This window comes from Bos mutus, chromosome 4 (genome assembly GCF_027580195.1).
Source record: "Bos mutus isolate GX-2022 chromosome 4, NWIPB_WYAK_1.1, whole genome shotgun sequence".
Lineage (NCBI taxonomy): Eukaryota > Metazoa > Chordata > Mammalia > Artiodactyla > Bovidae > Bos > Bos mutus.
Window position 1 is genome coordinate 10,498,947 of NC_091620.1, and position 17,823 is coordinate 10,516,769.

Consider the following 17,823-nt stretch of genomic DNA (forward strand, 5'->3'; position numbering starts at 1 on the left):
TGGCTGCACAAGGGTCACCTTGGGGTCCTGCAAACTCCTGATGTCCTGGCTACACCTGCACCAATCAGATAAGTTTCCAGGGATGAGGACCAGCATGCTCGCGTTCAAAGCCCCCCGGGTGTCTGATGTGCAGTCAGATGTCCAGCCCCCTAAAGCCAAGTGGATGTGGTACTGAGGTCCTAAGTGCTAAGATGCCAAGTCTTTCCTCCTGTTGTGGAGCTGAGCTGTATGGTATCTGGGGAGGAAGGTCGAGGGGCACAGAAGGCAGTGTACTGTTTCAACAAACGGATACAAAACAGACAACATCAAACTCATAAGAGCACTTTTTATTTGAGGCAAAGAAAAGCCTAGCTGAAAGGATTACAGTTCCAAGCAATCAAAACCCCACTGTTAGAGGCACTATTCTGATTTTGTGAATTCAATTTAGAAAAGAGTATTTGGGTTGCATGTTCCCCAGATCCCCAGACTAGAAGGGCAAAGGAAAACTGAAGAGACTTCTACTAATCTACTGATTCTGCTCTTTGGACCCGACACCAAGCTGGCCGAGCCCTCGCGGGTTTGTCTAGAAGTTGCTGACCCACCACTGAGGGACACGGGCCAAATTACGCTACACACAAGAAGAGCGAGGTGGGAGACGGCGGGTCACCTGGGCAAGGGCAGGCGCCCGCAGCTTCAGAACGCCTTCAGAACTCCTCGTGGAAGGGGTAATCCCTGTGGGAGGCACAGCTGTCAGGAGGAAACAGGAACACATTAGCCTTTCCTGGCTGAGACTGCTACCGTAACCAATTTCAAATAGAAACGATGTCTTGAGTGTTGTACATTAATGCGTATACACGGAATCTAGAAAAACGGAACTGATGAACCTGGTAGAACATGGATTTGTGGGTACAGCGGAGGAAAGTGAGGGTGGAACGAAGGGAGAAAGTAGCACTGACATATATATATACTATCATGTGTAAAACAAAAAGTCAGTAGGAAGTTGCTAAATAACACAGGGAGCCCAGCCTGGCGCTCTGTGATGACCTGGAGGGGTGGGGTTGGGGGAGGGCAGGGAGCCTCGAGGGAAGGGATATATATACACACAAAACTATGACTGATTCTTACTGGTGTACTGCACAAACCAACACAAAATTGTAAAACGATTTTCCACCAATTAAAAAACAAAGCAGACTCAGATACACAGAACACACATAACACAGCAAGTGCTTGGAACACAGGGGGCAAGAGGCCACTGTCATCTCCAGAAGTCTCCCAGGGCCAGTGGGAGCTGAAGTGAACAACTAAAGATTTGCTATAGGAAACACAGGGAGAGGGGACAGGCTGGACGTTGAGCTGGGGGTGGAAAGATACAAGAGTTGTTTGCCAAGGTTCACAGTCTTATGGCCTGTGTTGGAGGTATATAGTGTTGGAAAGCCTGGCTGGGAGGAGTGTGAAAGGCCTCAGGGTGAACCCTGCTTGGGGAAAACAGCTCTTTCCTAATCCATTACACATCAGTGGCCTCCAGCAGCTGCCCTGCCACATGCTGTGTCAGCAGCTGGAAGGAGAAAGGAAACTGAATGATGAGCGGTTCTCAAAGGAGAACAAGGATGGAACCTGGTGACTGATTCACTTCTCTTGTCTCTCTCCTTTGCCCACTAGATCAAACAAGCCTTTAATGTCTAAAGGGTCAGTGCCATTAACACATACAGGGACCTCAGAGAGGGCCAGTGGTAAACTCGCCTGTGGCCACAGCATGGCAGCCGCACGCTCACAGGCGAGAGTTGTTAATCAAGAAGCAAACCTGGGGACACCTGCCGGAGGAGTAGGGGGACCACCAGGGATGCCAGCTAGGAGCTGGAGGGAGAGAAAGGGCTGGAAAGACAGCTAGCACCCGGGCTGGCCTGAGGGAACACTCAAACTCTGCTTAGGATGGTAACTACCAGAGGGGACAGAGAAGAACGGTGAGGTCGGACAACACAAACAGGGACAGGCAAGTTCTTAGTCTCCGTGTAAAATGGGGAGAGTCTCCTTGAAAGCAGGAAATGTGTTTTAAACTTTCCTGAGTTAATGTAGTGGAACGAAAAGGAAAAAGAAAATAAAACCAAACCCTACTTCCTTGTCATCTCCTTCCAAACTACAAATCAGAGGGAACACAAGGAACCAGCTCATGTCTACTGGAGGGGTCTAGTGGCTCCAGTGTCAGAGCTGGGGTGCTGGTGGGCCCCGAGCACACAGTCTTCCGACCAAAACCCTCTCATGAGTCCTTATGGATAAAGAGTCACGGGGAAATTCTTCCAGGAAGGTGGGGCAGGAGCCACCTGGAATCATCTGGTTTCATATGAGCCACTTAATTTTGAAAAGGAAAAGTTAATATATCTAGATGGGTGGGACAGGGTAGGAGGGAGGGGATCTATATAGACATAGCTGATTTACTTCCTTGTACAGCAGAAACTAATGTAATGTTATGAAGCAACTATACCCCAGCTTAAAAAAAAAAAAAGGAGCTGTTTGGCCCCCAGGTTACTGCAGGTTAGGCCAACAGTGCACAGGGTGAGGAGAGACTAGGGCAGGGCGCCGGGCATTTCCCCGGAGCTGAGTGCAGCTCAGCTGACATGCTGTAAATGCTCCCTGCTGCACACGGAGAAGGCCAGGTAACATGAACAAGCCAAAGCTGCTGCATGAGCAGGACCTGGGTGGTAAGGCCTCCGGCAGTTATTCTTTCGTCTGCATCCCTCCAGGGGCTCTCCCGGCACTCACCTCACCAAGGCACAGGCCCTCCAGTCCCTGTTGTAGCTCAGCAAGGTGTTCATATCCTCCTTGTCCAGTTCAAAGTCAAAGACCTAAAAAGAAAACAAAACAGAAACCACAATCCGGTAAAGCTCTGTAAATAGCTATCCAACACAGGTAAGGGCTTCCCTGGTGACTCAGTGGCAAAGAATCTGCCTGCCCATGCAGGAGACTCAGGTTCGATCCCTGGGTCAGAAAGATCCCCGGGAGAAGGAAATGGCAACCCACTCCAGTATTCTTGCTTGGAGAATCCCATGGACAAAGGAGCCTGGGGGGCTACAGACCATGGGGTCGCAAAACAGTCAGACATGACTTAGCATCAACAAAATCCAACACAGAATATAAAAGCATATGATCAGCTCCAGGCAGGACCACTGGTGAGATGTTGCCTGCTATGCGGAGGAGCAGGAAGGTAGACTAAACTCAGAGAAAGTTTATTACATGGCCACTCAGAATGCACATGTTTTGTCTGGGTATGATACGAACGATGAAAACAGACCTTTGCCTTCCAGATCCTCCAGGCAAAATGATACTTCTTTTTTTTCCTATTTAGTTCACTTCAAAACCTCTGCCCAGGGAATTTCCTGGCAGGCCAGTGGTTAAGACTCTGTGCTTCCACTGCAGGGGGCGAGGGTTTGATCCCTAGTCAGGAAGCTAAGATCCCACATGCCATGTGGCCTGGAAGCTTAAAAATGAGGGAGGGGGATGTATGTACACCTATGGCTGATGTGTGGCAGAGACCAACACAATATTGTAAAGCAAGTATCCTCCAACTGGGCTTCCCTGATGGCTCAGATGGTAAAGAATCTGCTTGCAGTGTGGGAGACCAAGTATCGATCCCTGGGTCGGGAAGATCCCCTGGAGAAGGGCATGGCTACCCACTCCAGTATTCTTGCCTGGAAAATCCTATGGACAGAGGAATGTAGGAGGCTACTGTTCATTGGGTCGCAAAGGGTCAGAAAGGGTCGGACACGGCTGAGCAACTAACACATCCTCCAATTAAAAGTAAATAGGTTTGAAAAATAACAAAAGTGGGTCTTTAAAAAAAATTTTTAATGAAAATTTTTCCAACGCTTTGAAAAAATAAAACAGGAAACAAAAAAATCCATCTCTAGCAGAATATGTGGTTCTCATGCTGTTTTATCACTTTATCTATCTCCTCCACCCTGCCCAGGCCCCAGGTGGACAGCAGCTGGTGTTACAGCCGCAGCCTCCAACCAGTGGAACAGGAGTGATCAGTCGCTCTCCCTGGAAACAGAGTCACAGGAACCAGGGCTTGGGTGAAGACTGAGAGCTGCTTGCCTCAGGGTGAGCAGAGGCTCAGGGGCACTGGCACTGGGACCCTCCTGGTGAGCTCGTCTCCTGACCCGGCCCCCGACACTGGTGCGGGAGGCAGGCAGGTGGGCAGGAGGGGCTGTGGAGTCAGAAGGCCTCCTCGGCTCTGGCAGGTGCCCAGAGGACCGCACAGGACACCTCACTGGAGCCCTGCAAGGTCTCTGCAGGCCACGGAGCTGTCAGCACGGCAGTGTTTCCTGAGTGCACCAGGTGCTGTGTGCATCTTATTTCATCTTCGTGATAACCCTTGAAATAGGTTATCAATTTTACAGATGGGGAAACTGAGCCCTGATGCAAATCCGGGCAGCATCACTCAAGAGCAACATTTCTCAGGCAAATGACAAGTCCCAGCACAGGTGTGTGTGCGTACAACGAGGCCCAGGGCCCACCCTGGCACAGCACTGCCACCCACGAGGAACCAGTGTCCTGTGTCTACAGTGGGCTCCCTGTCTGAGCGGAGACGGCGGGGGGCCCACACTTGACCATCCAGAGGCCTGGTAAAAAGCTGGCCCCTCCTCCACCGAGGGGGCCCCGGGGCGACCAACCAGGGCTTACCTGGAAGTTCTCAGCAATGCGTTCAGGTGTCACTGACTTGGGGATCACGATCAGGTTCCTCTGTATGGGGAATCGGATCAGCACCTGTGCAAAGAGATGTCAAGGGCGTACGTCCATCAGGAGCTCTGCACTTTCCACTCGCCCAATCTGACCCCCAGCCCGGCCCACACCCTAAGAGAGAAACCCCAGAACTTCACAGTGAGGAGTCCAGCTCAGGGGTGATGCCTCACACCCTGCAAGGAGGAAGGGAGGCGCTCAGTCCCCCAGCCCAGCTCTCAGCCTCCGTGTCTCTCTGTATGTTACTCCCTGTCTAGGAGCTCCTGCTAGCCTTTGGGAGCACACAGCTGAGCCCTTCTGCAAGCAAAGATGGGCTTTCCTGAACAAGGGTGAGTGTGGACCCTCATAGTAGCCTTCAGAGGTAGCGGGGCAGGTCTGATCATCCCCAGCCCCATATGGTCTTCTAAGGGTCCTCTGTGCCCTTTCTACCACGCTTCAGGACCCAAGCCATACGTCTGGGGAGGGCTGACTGGGCTTGCTCCTCCAGGCTAACGGGAACCACCACAAATGCAGGAAGTTCTGGGAACAGTCACGAGAGCCTGGAAACGGCCGTACCTGGGCTGTGGTTTTATTGTGCTTGTCTGCAATCGCTTTGATCCTGGGGTCCTCCAGTATGGAAGGGTCCTCGGGCTTGGCCCTGGAGATAGACAGCAAGATGGTCTGCGTGAGCGACCACCGTCACCACTGCTCAAGGCAGCCATGACCCTAATCCTAAGGCCCATTGACCTCAGAGGGCAGCCCGCCAGTCTTCTCCTCAGAGCTCAGTTATAAACTTACAACCCTTTGAGGAAAAAAGGAGGCATCCTGCTACTAAAAATGCCAACCAGGAAACCCAACAGGAGGCTCCCAGGAGATCTGCTGATCACCTCGGAAGCACTCTCCTTGATGCTGAATTTTCCTTTTTCAGCCATTTCTAATCTCTGCCAACAGATAAGAGAACATGACCCCATGGAGACTCACCAGGGCCTGTCAGGAGAGCCGAGGGGACTATAGGCAGTCACCACAATGCCTTTGGAGTTGCAGTACTGGATTAACTTCTCCTGAGTGAGGTATGGGTGGCACTCGATCTGCAGATACACACAGGAGGGTTGATGCTGCCCATGGGCACGGGCCACACCGGAAGTCCTCCCTGGCTAAGACCCCTCCCTCCAGACAGAAAGTTATGGGCAACCCGCGTCCCATCTCCTGGCTGGGCGGTGACAACTCTTGCTTCCCAGCTAGTGTTCTTGACATTAAGGATCCTAGTCTTGTTACCATGGCCATGGGCCTCGAGGTTTTTTTCTGGCTTTGGCCATTTATCAACTGTGACAGGTCTGAGGATGTCAATGTCTGCACACAGCTCGTCTCAAGACTCTGAGTCATCACAAAACCCTTTCTCTCCTGCAAGTTTCACTCAGATGTGGCACCGTCTTTTCTGAGCCATAACTCAGGGTGTTATCCACACCAGGTGGTGTGGATAACAAGGAAGTGCTAGCATCAGAGTGTCACAGAACAGTCTCCCATGCACACCAGCTCCCCTGCTGACATTACCTGGTTAACCGCCGGCTTGTATTTTAAGCCAGGTTTGTTTAAGATCTTCTCCACTTGGAGATGGTTGAAGTTGGAGACTCCAATAGCTTTCACCAGCCCTTCGTCCACCAGCTCTTCCATGGCCTAGAAACCAAAGAGGGTCTGCTTGCTGCTGACATGTGCCCAGAAGGACAAGGACCAGAAGCACCTTTTGTACCAGCCAGCTTAACAGGTCATGCCCTTATTATTCAGTGCCAGCAAGTCAGATCTTTGGGAAGACAAGAGGCATCAAGACAAAAGCCAGGATGGCTTTAATGAGGCAGGAAGAGCCACAGCAGTGACAGAATAACAATCATGGTGAAAGAAATGGTGGAGCAGATCATTCACGCCTGGTCCCTTACGAGGAGGCCGGGGAGCCAGCAAGAAAGGGGAGGCCAAGCCAGGGGCCGCCTTACCGTCCAGGTATCCACGAAATCTTTCTCACTGGGAATCACGTTGCCGTCCTCATCCAATGGGAAGAAGTCCTTCCCAGGCTGCAGTAACAATCAAAAACAATCACAGACCTGCAGAGATCTGCTGGGGCAGACGCACTATGGAAAGCAAAGTTCTAAAACAATTACTCTAAGCTGTAACAGCTGTCTGTTTGCAGAGGATAATCAAGGGCAAATTCATATCATTGGGAAAAAGAAATAGCAGACAGCTCCTGAAGCCTCTAGACCCCTTTTCTATCAGATGGGTGGGCACTGACCATTGTGTGGAGATGGACAATTCTTGGTCAGTGAGATGAAGCCTGCCATGGATGCGGGTGTGTGGATAGCAGGGGACCCAGGGCCCATGTTCTGGCTAGACCCAAGCCTACAAAACCACCACCTCGCTGAGCCTTCCCAGCTTATTGTGAAAAAAACAAAGGATGTAAGTCAGGCCCAGATACACCACAGTGCAATAAAATAAGAGCTTCAGGGTAAAACCCACATGCTTTCACACTGGTTGATGAAGCAGAAAACTGAGCCTGTGGCTAGAATGGAGGCTAAGGATGGAATAACTCTAGAGTTCTTTTGTGTCAAGAGGTAGGTTGCCGAGGTTTATCAAGCTTCCACAGATGTCATGTGTATGGAATACGGGAAAACGCATGCATTAAGTGCAGGGTGCAGGCGTGTGTATATATATGTGTGTGTGTATGTGTGTGTGTGTGTGTGTATATATATGTGTGTGTGTGTGTATATGTGTGCGTGTGTATGTGTGTGTGCCTGTGTATATATGTGTGTGTGTGTGTATGTGAAGGTGCCTGAAGTGGTGGGGAGTGGTGGCAGCTGATGACGCTGCCTTATGGGCAGGAGTGTCACCTCAGCTGTGTTCACTGTTGCAAAGGTTGAAATTACCCAATTACCAAATAACAAAGAGTGGTGCTCCTCCAACTCTGAAACGTGCACGTGAGCCACCCTTGGTTTGGGTCAGAGGGCTGGGTGGGGCCCGAGGCGGACTTCTAACAAGCTCCAAGGCGAGGCCACTGCTGCTGGTCTAGGGACCGCACCTCGAGTGCAGCGGCAGGGACACACAAAGAGGGTCTACCCGCTTGCGACCTGCTAACAGCAGAGGGCGATGCCACTGGAGACCGCTGAGCCCCTACCTTGAAGCCTGTGGGCCAGTGGATGAGGTAGAGGTCCAGGTAGTCCAGCTTCAGGTCGCTGAGCGTCTTCTGGCAGGCACCTTTCACCAGGTCCTTGTCGTGATACGTGCACCACAGCTGAAGCCGGGGAGGGAACATGCCTTAGCCCGCAGGCCGGAAGCCAGATGGCTCGGGGACAGGGGACTCGCTTTCCGCACCCACAACCCACAGACTTCACCGTGATGCTGTCAACGGTGGGGACAGAGATTCTATTGCACACGTGAATCCTACCTTCCCAAAGGAAGGGAGGATAATCAGGTCAAGGAACCCTTTCAGGAGGACCAAACTGAAGGCACAAAATGCAATGGGCAGGTTGGCAAGCCAGCCCCAGGCCCTGAACATAGTTCCCACCAGGCTGGTCTTCGTGGGGCCAGCCTCACCCTCCCACCCGGTATCTCTTGGATACCACCAAGAGAGCTCGATCTGCAGAGGGGAACCAAGTCCTGTCCTCAGAGATAACCCTCTGGAAAGGGGATGCTAACCCATAGCCTCAGCCTCATCAGCAAGGGGCTCCAGCCAACGGGTCCCAGTGGAATGACCATCCAACAGACAGGCGAGCCCTGGAGCCCACATGGCCTTGGGTATGGCCTTGAGTCAACACCTTTGCCCAGGAAGAACTGCCTGCTGGGTGATAACCCTAGCCATGTTCAGAGACCCCAGAGTGTGGTCTTGGCCCCTAAACGGATGCTGCCCTGGATGAACATGGACGAGAACCCTCCCTTAGGCTCCCCTGCAGGGTGGGGTACCTTGCTGACGATGAAGAGGTCCTCACGCTTCACCACTTTCTCCTGCAGCTTTGCCTGGAGGGCCAAACCCACCTCGTTCTCATTCTGGTACACGTGGGCACAGTCAATGTGACGGTACCCAAGGTCGATTGCCACCTTCACAGCCTCCGTCACTTTGCCTGGAGGGGACTGAAAGAAACAGGAAATGGAAGACAAGGGGTAAGACCAAAAATGAAACAAAACACAGTCTGCACAGAAGCCAGGAGGAAGGGAACCCAGGCTTCTCAGCAGCTCTTGTTCCTTCAAGGCCCCCGCAAAGCCAGGCCACCCGAGGTGAGATGCCACAGTGCTTCACTTTAGGAAAATCTGACCACCCTTTACTAGCAGCACAGATCACCTTAACTAGATGGACCAAAGCCCCTCGCTTCCTTGTTTGTTCAGCATCTGTTGATTTACAAATCACTGTGGTGGTAGAGAAGACTCCTGAGAGTCCCTTGGACTGCAAGGAGATCCAACCAGTCCATCCTAAAGGAAATCAGTCCTGAATATTCATTGGAAGGACTGATGCTAAAGCTGAAGCTCCAATACTTTGACCACCTGATGCAAAGAACTGACTCACTGGAAAAGATCCTGATGCTGGTAAAGATTGAAGGCGGGAGGAGAAGGGGACAACAGAGGATGAAATGCTTGGATGGCATCACCAACTTGATGGACATGAGTTTAAGCAAGCTCTGGGAGTTGGTGATGGACAGAGAAAGCCTGGAGTGCTGCAGTCCATGGAGTCGTAAAGAGTTGGACATGACTGAGCGACTAAAGTGAACTGTATAAACAAAAGCCCCCACTATCTCAATCTATTAGGTTCCTAAGATAATGAGGGAAACCACTGCTTTCAAACAACTCAAAATACTTCAAAATCACTGTTAAATATTCATTCCAATTACTGTTTGGTTCACGAGTTTCGTCAATGAATGCCTATGACTTATTTTATCCTTTTACAAGTGGATTCTGGTATTGGTCATCACTTGTTTTTATGCAGTTTGGGGAGTATCAAAGTCAAAAACGACTGCTGCAGGTTCAAAGGCTTGTGCTCAAATCTCACTGTGCAGGAATCTGCTTTAAGAGGTGGAGGCGGGAGGTGGCCGCTCAAAGGCACTTAGCGGACAGAAAGGAGTTGACAGGAGGGGGAAATGGGATTCATGGAAGACCACCATATGGTTTGTGGTCAGAGCTGCATAAAGACTGAACGCTGCCCCTGCTTGGACCATGTGCACATCTGGGTGAGCAGGAAGGCACAGAAGCACCCCGCCATCCAGCACCCAGCCTGACTGCGCACACACCATCCGCACGACACTCCTGTTTGGACCAGAGAGGTGGAAAACAAACACATGCATGGGACTGTTGGGTGAATAGGGCGCGTTCCTCCGGAGAGCTGGGGTAGAAAAGAATGAGCAGGGAACTCCCCGGGGGCCGTGAGCAGCTGCAGACATCTGCTGTTTTGATATCAGCTGTTGCGAACAGAGGAAGGCGGAGGAATGCAAGACCGAGCCATGAGCTCGCTCGCCACCATGGAGGGAGCAGGGTGGGCAGACGGGCAATGCTGACCTCGGGTGTGACATCAGACATCTTCAGACGACCTGGCCATCGCCTAGGTCCCCGAAGGACCCAAGCTGTTCCTGCAGTCTTCCCCGCCCTTCACGGTGAGAAGAACAGGGCAGGGAACCTCAGCATAGCCAGAAATGCCACAGCGTCCCTGGGGCCCCCTGTCGCTGATGAGAGCAGGGCACACCCCTTCCCAGGAGAGAGAGCCAGGTGGAATGTAGAGACCCAGGAAGGGGACTCCAGCATGCCATCAACTTTCTTCAGGCTTGAAGGTACCCTGGCTGGACTTTCTCTGTGGGGCCCTGTACTGTGCTGGCCTAGCAGCTCACTGCCCTCAACCCCGGGCAGAGGGCTGGCACCTTTCCGAGGCCTGGCCACGCACTGCATCTGCCACAGTGACAGGTACAGGGCCCGAGATGTAATCCCAGCAGGCCCACAAGATTCCACCTTTGGACTTCAGCTGGCACTCTCAGGACACGGTTTCATTCTGCTGGCGACTCTGTGCGGGGAGCACGTGTGCCAGGAGGTGCTAGACGGAAGTGGGGTTTGAGGGGCAGATGAAGAGTGGAGGAGAGATAGCTCCTGGTCACGTGCTTCATAGCCCTGGATCTGGTACTCCTGACATCCTCTAAGTCAGTGACTCCCCACCCCCAACACATTTTCTTTCCTGCTTAAGATTAAATTGGTTATTTGGTTCCTTGGGACCAAAAGAGTGCCGAGTAGGATAATCAAGGCTGCTGAACAATGGACCCAAAACTGGGAAAAAAAAAAAAAAAGTTCTTATGATGCTTGTGTAGATGAGCCAAGGACAGAAATGACCTACAAGAGGTCACCAAGAAGCTGTGGCTCCCTGACCCTTGCCCGGACAGAGAAGACTGATTAGTTGGGAAGCATGTGCTGAGAAGCTGAGTCCAAACTGCTTTCAAAGGACAATGAGGAGCAGAAGCAAGGACTGTTGGGCATTTACAAATTCAATACGTACAAGCTGTGGCAATCCATAAGAGGACTACAGCAAACGGATACTACATGCTGGCTTCCCCTCTCCAGAGACACCTTCGCAGTAATGGGAGGGAAGGCTGTGGGGGGCCTCCAGCCCTGTGTGCAGTGGGGACAACGGCTCTCACCTGTGCTGGGCAGGCCAGGACCAGCCCGGGGACAGGCATGAGGTTACTAGAAGGCTTGTGCCAGGGCAGGTCCTATCACAAATGGAACCTGACCCACGTGGTGTGCAGCGCACAATGGCTCGGAGAGAAAATAACAACAGCTCCCACTTATTATGGATCAGTCTTCACTAGTTTTTAGTATATCACTGAATTGCATCTCCACCACAACCCTGGTTATCTGTGATCTCTGGATTAGGGAACGAAGGTGTGGAGTTTACGAAACTGGCCCGTGATTAAGCAGTGAGAAAGAGATGTCGGGGTTTGAACCCTGGCACCAGGACCTGAGGGCCAGCCTTGGCTCAGAGGTCTGTCCTTGGAGGAAGGGAGACGCTGGTCAGGGAGAGGACAAGTCACCCGGGCTTGGAAAACCATCCTGAGATGAAAATGTACTGGAATCCACAAACTACGTTCAGTACTAATTACCCAGAACCCTCCCCCGAAGGAGGCTAAACTAACTTTCCTCATCACTAATGAAGCAGCCACTTTAAGATCTGGTGGGGGGCGGGGTAAGGCTCAATAAACTTGGGAATGCCAACACATGATTACACCATCTTCTCACCCCCTGGCCACACTGAAAACTGCAAACACAAGTCAGGGGTCCAGACTGAGACTTTGAAAAGAGGATAAGTCATGAAAATATGTTTCTATACATCTAACAGGAAATCCACAGAAAACCAGTAGAGGAAACACCCAAGTTATAAGTAACCAAATTATACAAATCATATAGGCGAAATCATGTTTGAAACTCACTTCTGCCACCAATCTGTCCTGTGACTTGGGCACATCTGCCCATGCCCATCCCCTCAGAACTTAGAGCTCTGAGCTTGAGCAGCAACTGGACAACATTCTAGCTGATGGTACCAAGTGACATCGCTGACACATCTCTACCCGAGACCCCAGTCAGTTCCACAAACTGGGCCTATTTCCTTTTCATGTAACACACGAGGCCAGGCAGTCCCAATTCGAATAATTACTATCCGTGTCTCTCTCTCTCCTCTCCTCTTAAAACCCAATCATCTTCCGCTCTGCATGGAGCTCGTGCAGCTAGTTACCTTAATATCCTTCCCTCTGTTCCCTCTGCAAGTCAGAAACAAACAAACAAACAACAAAAATACTCCAGCTCCAAACTTGGAGAAGGGAATGGCAATCCATTCCAGTATTCTTGCCTGGAGAATTCCATGGACAAAGGAACCTGGCAGGCTACAAAGTCCATCTAAAACAGTATCTCAGACATTGACTCCTTTGTAGTTTTAACATGCAGATGTCTGGAAAGAGAGGACTGTGTTCTTTCTGACTTTTTTAAAATATTTTCTTCAGTTAGCAGGTATCACTTTTGTAATGAAGAGGGGGGATAGGAATAAAGGAAATTTTACTTTGAGGGGAAAAAAACCTGGGTAAGAAGTTTAACAGTGTGCCAATGATAAACTTGGAGCAAAAAATAGGGAACCATAACTTCTGATGTAAACTGATAAAGAAACAGGGCGTCAACCTCTAAGGCCTTGAAAAGTAACACATCAGAAAAACGTTGTCACTGAAAAGCATTGTTTAACCTCTTCTGATTAAACCAGCTTCACTTCAGAGAAGCTCAACCTACATTAAAAAAAAACTAACCTTACTTTTTAATTATCGGTTTTGTTCAAAATATTAGTGATGTCATGATATGATTTTCTGCTTCTCATTGTATATAAAGCATTTCAACTACATGTATGCTAAACAGACATCTGTGACCTAATTTCTCAAAATGTATTCCAACTTCCAGTTAATTTATTTAGAATCTTCTGGAAAAGAAATTTGCAAACTTTTTCTGTTAAGTGGCCAGACAGAAAATATTTTAGGCCTTGTGGGCCAAACAGTCTCATCACACCTGTTCAACTCTGCTGCTGCAAAAACAATATGTAAAGGAGTGAGATGTGTTCTAATAAAACTTTGCTTATAAAAACGTGCTGCGGTTTACTAACTCTGGGGGTTGCTGGAAAAGCACACAAAGTAATGGGCATTAGGCAACAGTCCCTGTCTTGATTTGTCCTATTTACAAATAACATTCTCGTTTGCAATTAAGCACCTTAATAACCAAAAGGTGAGACTTCCTTGAGATTCAGTGGTTAAGACTCTGCTCTTCCAATAAAGGGGCACTGGTTCGATCCCTGGTCAGGGAACTAAGATCCCACATGTCATGTGATACAGCCCAAAAGCAGACAAACAGAAACCCTCCCAAAACAAAACAAAATAAAGGTATCCTGATATTGAACGTAAAGATATTCTGGAGACTGAAAGGGTTTATACCCTGCTCCAGTTTAATCAATGGACAATAAGGTCCGGGGAAACCTGAGCAAGCTGGGCCAGCTTGCCTGCCCTGTGCTTACACATGATGCCCGTATCCATCGATTTTGTACCAAGAAGTCTTCAAGTCTGCCACACTCATAAGACTCCAATAGAATAGGCATCTGGGAGAATCCAGAGAATGACAAAGTCTTTCACCTCAACAGAGGTGTTTTTATTGCTTGGTGCAGATAAGCCAACCTCATTTGGCTCATGTTCAATTACGCCCAAATCTACAGTTTAATAATGTAAAACATAATTTCATATGATAAAGAGCAGACTGCCGAAGAAGGATCTTTTTCATTGCCTTATCACATGAAAACAGTCCATTTTGGCTATTTTTTTACACCAAAGCTCACAACCAGGTCTGGCCACAAACACAAACCAACAAGAAAACTGAGATTAACTTTCTCTCCAGCTGTCCTAAATTACACCACTGTCTCCACTTGGTTGTAATGGGGGTGGCCCAGGGCTGGCCCTGCGCAGGCAGGACTTATTTAAGTATCTTTGCTCTTGAAGAGCTGCAGGTGGAGGCCTGCAGGGAGATGAAGCAGGTGAACAGAAAGACAAGCTACTGGTTTAGCTCCGACGTTTCTAGCCCAGGATCCCAGGCCGGCAAGAGCTTGGCCTCAGTTCTTTCTCAGCATTTTCTCCTAAAGGAAGTGTTCATCAACCTCAAAGAGGCAAAAACCGGTTTGTTGGGGGCAAAAACAAAAACACTTAGCTTATAAAATGTTCTGTGGCCTGTCAAAGGGTCACAAGACACACACAGATGTACTGTCTATCTGTGATGTTGAATTTTCATTGGGTGGGGGACATTTAGGGGGAAGTGTCTCAAAGGCTCGTGGGTGTGGGCAGAAGACGATGGAAAAGCAGCGGAGAAAACTGTCCTCTACTCCTAGGCTTGGAGTATGTAGGTAAGTTACAATGGCCATTTACCATCAAAAAGTTTCCAGCTAGTTCCACACATTTATCAGCAACAGGACACTGGTCAGCATCAGAAGTAATCTGTTTTAGCCGCTTCCTGGGAATACAATACCCGTGGCTTATTTATTGTCCACTGGGGAAGGCAAGCCTGCCAAGGGGAAATGGCCTCTAAGCCACATGGGCTTGGAGGCATAGGTGTTCTTCCAGGGGACTGAAACCGTCACCTCCAAGGAGAGGAAGGGGGAGTCTGAGGACCTTCAAAGTAACTGACTGGAGACTCCCAGAGCCCTGCCAAGGGTCCGAAGGATACAACAGAGCCACCATGATACGGAAGATGCATGGGAACCAAGAACTGCCCTCACTCCCAGGGCTTCCCCCAGTTCTCACAAAGATAAGCAAATGGTATTTGGGTCACCCCATTTTTGTCCGGCATCTGTGAAAATATATATTTTACACATACAGGGGAAAGGTATCAAACACTATTCATATACTTCTCCTTATAAAGAAGGAACTCTACTCCAAGCCCATACTTAAACCATTTATCTCCCTGTCACCTCCCCTACCATGCCTCTACAAGGTTCCAAACAACTTCAACTCCTCACCCACTGCCCCACATCTGAAATTATCTTACTTCTTCATATTAATTCAACATGTTATCCTCAGGATACCTACCATTTCCAGGCTCTGTGAGCAGTTCTGTAAATAGTTTGTGACCAAGTCAGTCGCTACCCTTACACTCAACGAACTTACTGGAGTGAATGATCTAAACACACCAATTTATAGAGCTATCTTAACTAAATATACATCCTTGGGAGTAGGTTTTAAGAGTTCAACCAAATGATAAAGCCCTAGTTTTAAATCAACTTTTACTCCTTATTTAACCCGAGAGTACTGATTTTGAAACAATGGACCTAAGGTCCCAGTTTTTAAAACCACAAACTTATAAGGCTCAGAGAGGTGGTGGTTTTGTTCCAGAGACACGTGTCTGTCTGTGTGCTGCCTCAGAAATTGTAATTTGCCACTGCCAAGGAAGTGTCTGTTCACATCCATTCCAAGAGAATAACCTGCGACAGACCGAATTTTACTTGGTACAATGGTCATAATTCAATTACACCCTTAGAGCCACCACTGGATTTTTGGAAGGAAACACAAGGCACATATAACTGATTCCTTTGTCCAAGAAATACTTTTCCTGGGAGGCAACTCCAGGACAGTGAACGTTTACAAGATTTCAGCTGCTGATGTTAGGGTACAGATAAATAGCATCTTCTGTCTCTTTCAGACCGTTTCAAGGTGCCTTTAATCTCTATAGTCTTTTCTTTTCTTAGTGTGCAAATGGCTAATGCCCAGTCCTATATTTAAAATTCCTGGAAAACCCGATTCATAGCCGTGGAATGTAATGTACAAAATACCCCAAGATAACTTATAAGCTGTTTAAAATTTGGGGGTTTTGCTTCGGCTTCCGTAACATCACTCGGTGCTCCCCAACTGTCAGATACTCAAGACTACCATTTTTACTCCTAACCTTTTCCTGGGGACGCTGTGAAGAGGTTCCAGAGGTGCCGAGGTTTCAGGAGGCAGTTTTAACTACCGATGCCAGCCCTCAGTTTTGCATGGGCGGGAACCTCCCCTCACCACCCGCACCCGCGCAGATTCCTTCGTCCAGCACAGGACACTCCGAGGGGCACGCCGGCCTCCGGGAGTTCAGCGACCAGCGCGTTTGGAGACAGTGTAAATAAAAAGGTCCTAGGCACACTCGTGCCGCCTAATTCAATTACCTGCAGACTCCAGGCTTACCTTGGGATCCTTATTCCTGAGGGAGCAAAGCCGGAAACGGTTAAGGATCAACTATTGCGAAGAAAGACAGAAGGCGCGGGGGCCCGCAGGTGCGGTTAGGCAGGGACGCCGGCGCCCCACGCCCCACGCCCCTTTTTGCTCCATCTCTGGGAACGCCCCTCCTAGACCTTCATCCACCGAGCCACAGCGACGGAGACATGGGAAAATTTCCCTTCGATCGGCGCCCCCTAGTTGCCTTTCCAGCTGAGATCGGATTCCAGCGGATCGCATGCACGAGGAGTTATGGGGTCGGCCACCCGCGAGCCGTTCTCAAGCACCCTTTCCCCACCCCACCGTAAGTCCCCCGGCCCGAGACCGAGGCGAGCGCCCCGCCCGCTTCAGCGCCCGGGCTCCCGAACCTCAGGCCCAGATCCTGCCGGTACCCGACCAGCCCAAGCGTGACTCCCTCGAGGCCTGGTGTTCTCCGCGGGGGGCACTGCTCAGGGTCACTCTCGGTCTCTTCCCGCCCCAGGCCGCGCCGAGCACTTAAGCGAACCCCGGAGCACGGTCGCCAGAGTACTTACCTTCCAGGTGCCCAGCCCCAAGATGGGCATCTTGGCGCCAGTGTAGAGCACGATGTGGTTGGCCATGATTGCTTGAGCTCTGCTGACCGGGATCAGAGAACCGTGCCGAGCAGGCTCAGCGCGGTTCTTTAAATAGCGGGTGAGGCAGGCCGAAGGGGCGGGTATGATGGGTGTCTGGCTCGGCAAGCGCAGCTTCTGATTGGCCGCCCCGGCAATCAGGATGCCGCACGTCTGTTAGCCCGGGGGGCTCTGCGAGGACGTGCCTCCTGCTAGGTCCTAGCGGCTCCGGATTCCTTTTGAGTAGGCGGTTTACCCACGCCCCCACGCCCCGCAGCGAGCTCCGCCAGCAGCTGTGGCGCGTGGAAACGCGAATGCGTTAGCAAAAGTAACAGAATTCCCATAAATAATAGCCTGGGAAGGAGTTTTGGTTTTTCTCTCTTTTTTTTTTTTTTTGAGAGCGCAAAAGGATAAGTTTATTGTTCAAGCCTATTAGCATGGTTTTTTGGGAATTTGACCAAAGCCAGGACTTTAATTTGTAGGAACACACTGGTGAGATGGTTGGCTGTCATCACCGACTCAATGGACATGAGTTTGAGTAAACTCCAGGAGTTGGCGATGGACAGGGAGGCCTGGCGTGCTGCAGTCCATGGGTCGCCAAGAGTCAGACACGACTGAACTACTGAACTGAACTGACTACTACTTCTGGAGTTTAGCGCCCTTTGCTCTTAGTAAGGTGCACCCCAGAGAAATGGTTTGTATCTTGTTGCAGAACATCAGCTTGAGATTTAGGTGAGCCTGAGTGAACTCCGGGAGTCGGTGATGGACAGGGAGGCCTGCCGTGC

At 50.2% G+C, this 17,823-nt stretch overlaps 1 protein-coding gene across 1 annotated transcript; it reads right to left on the bottom strand.

The window, feature by feature from the left end:
* Positions 1-305: 305 nt before the first annotated feature.
* Positions 306-17,138, bottom strand: AKR1B1 (aldo-keto reductase family 1 member B). Its single transcript, XM_005902900.3, has 10 exons — positions 16,982-17,138; positions 8,635-8,802; positions 7,850-7,966; positions 6,678-6,755; positions 6,244-6,366; positions 5,674-5,780; positions 5,269-5,350; positions 4,657-4,740; positions 2,737-2,819; positions 306-726 (listed from the first exon to the last, which is right to left on the bottom strand). Exons 1-10 carry the CDS (start codon positions 17,045-17,047, stop codon positions 684-686), a joined length of 951 nt encoding a protein of 316 aa, XP_005902962.2. The 5' UTR covers positions 17,048-17,138; the 3' UTR covers positions 306-683.
* Positions 17,139-17,823: the final 685 nt, after the last annotated feature.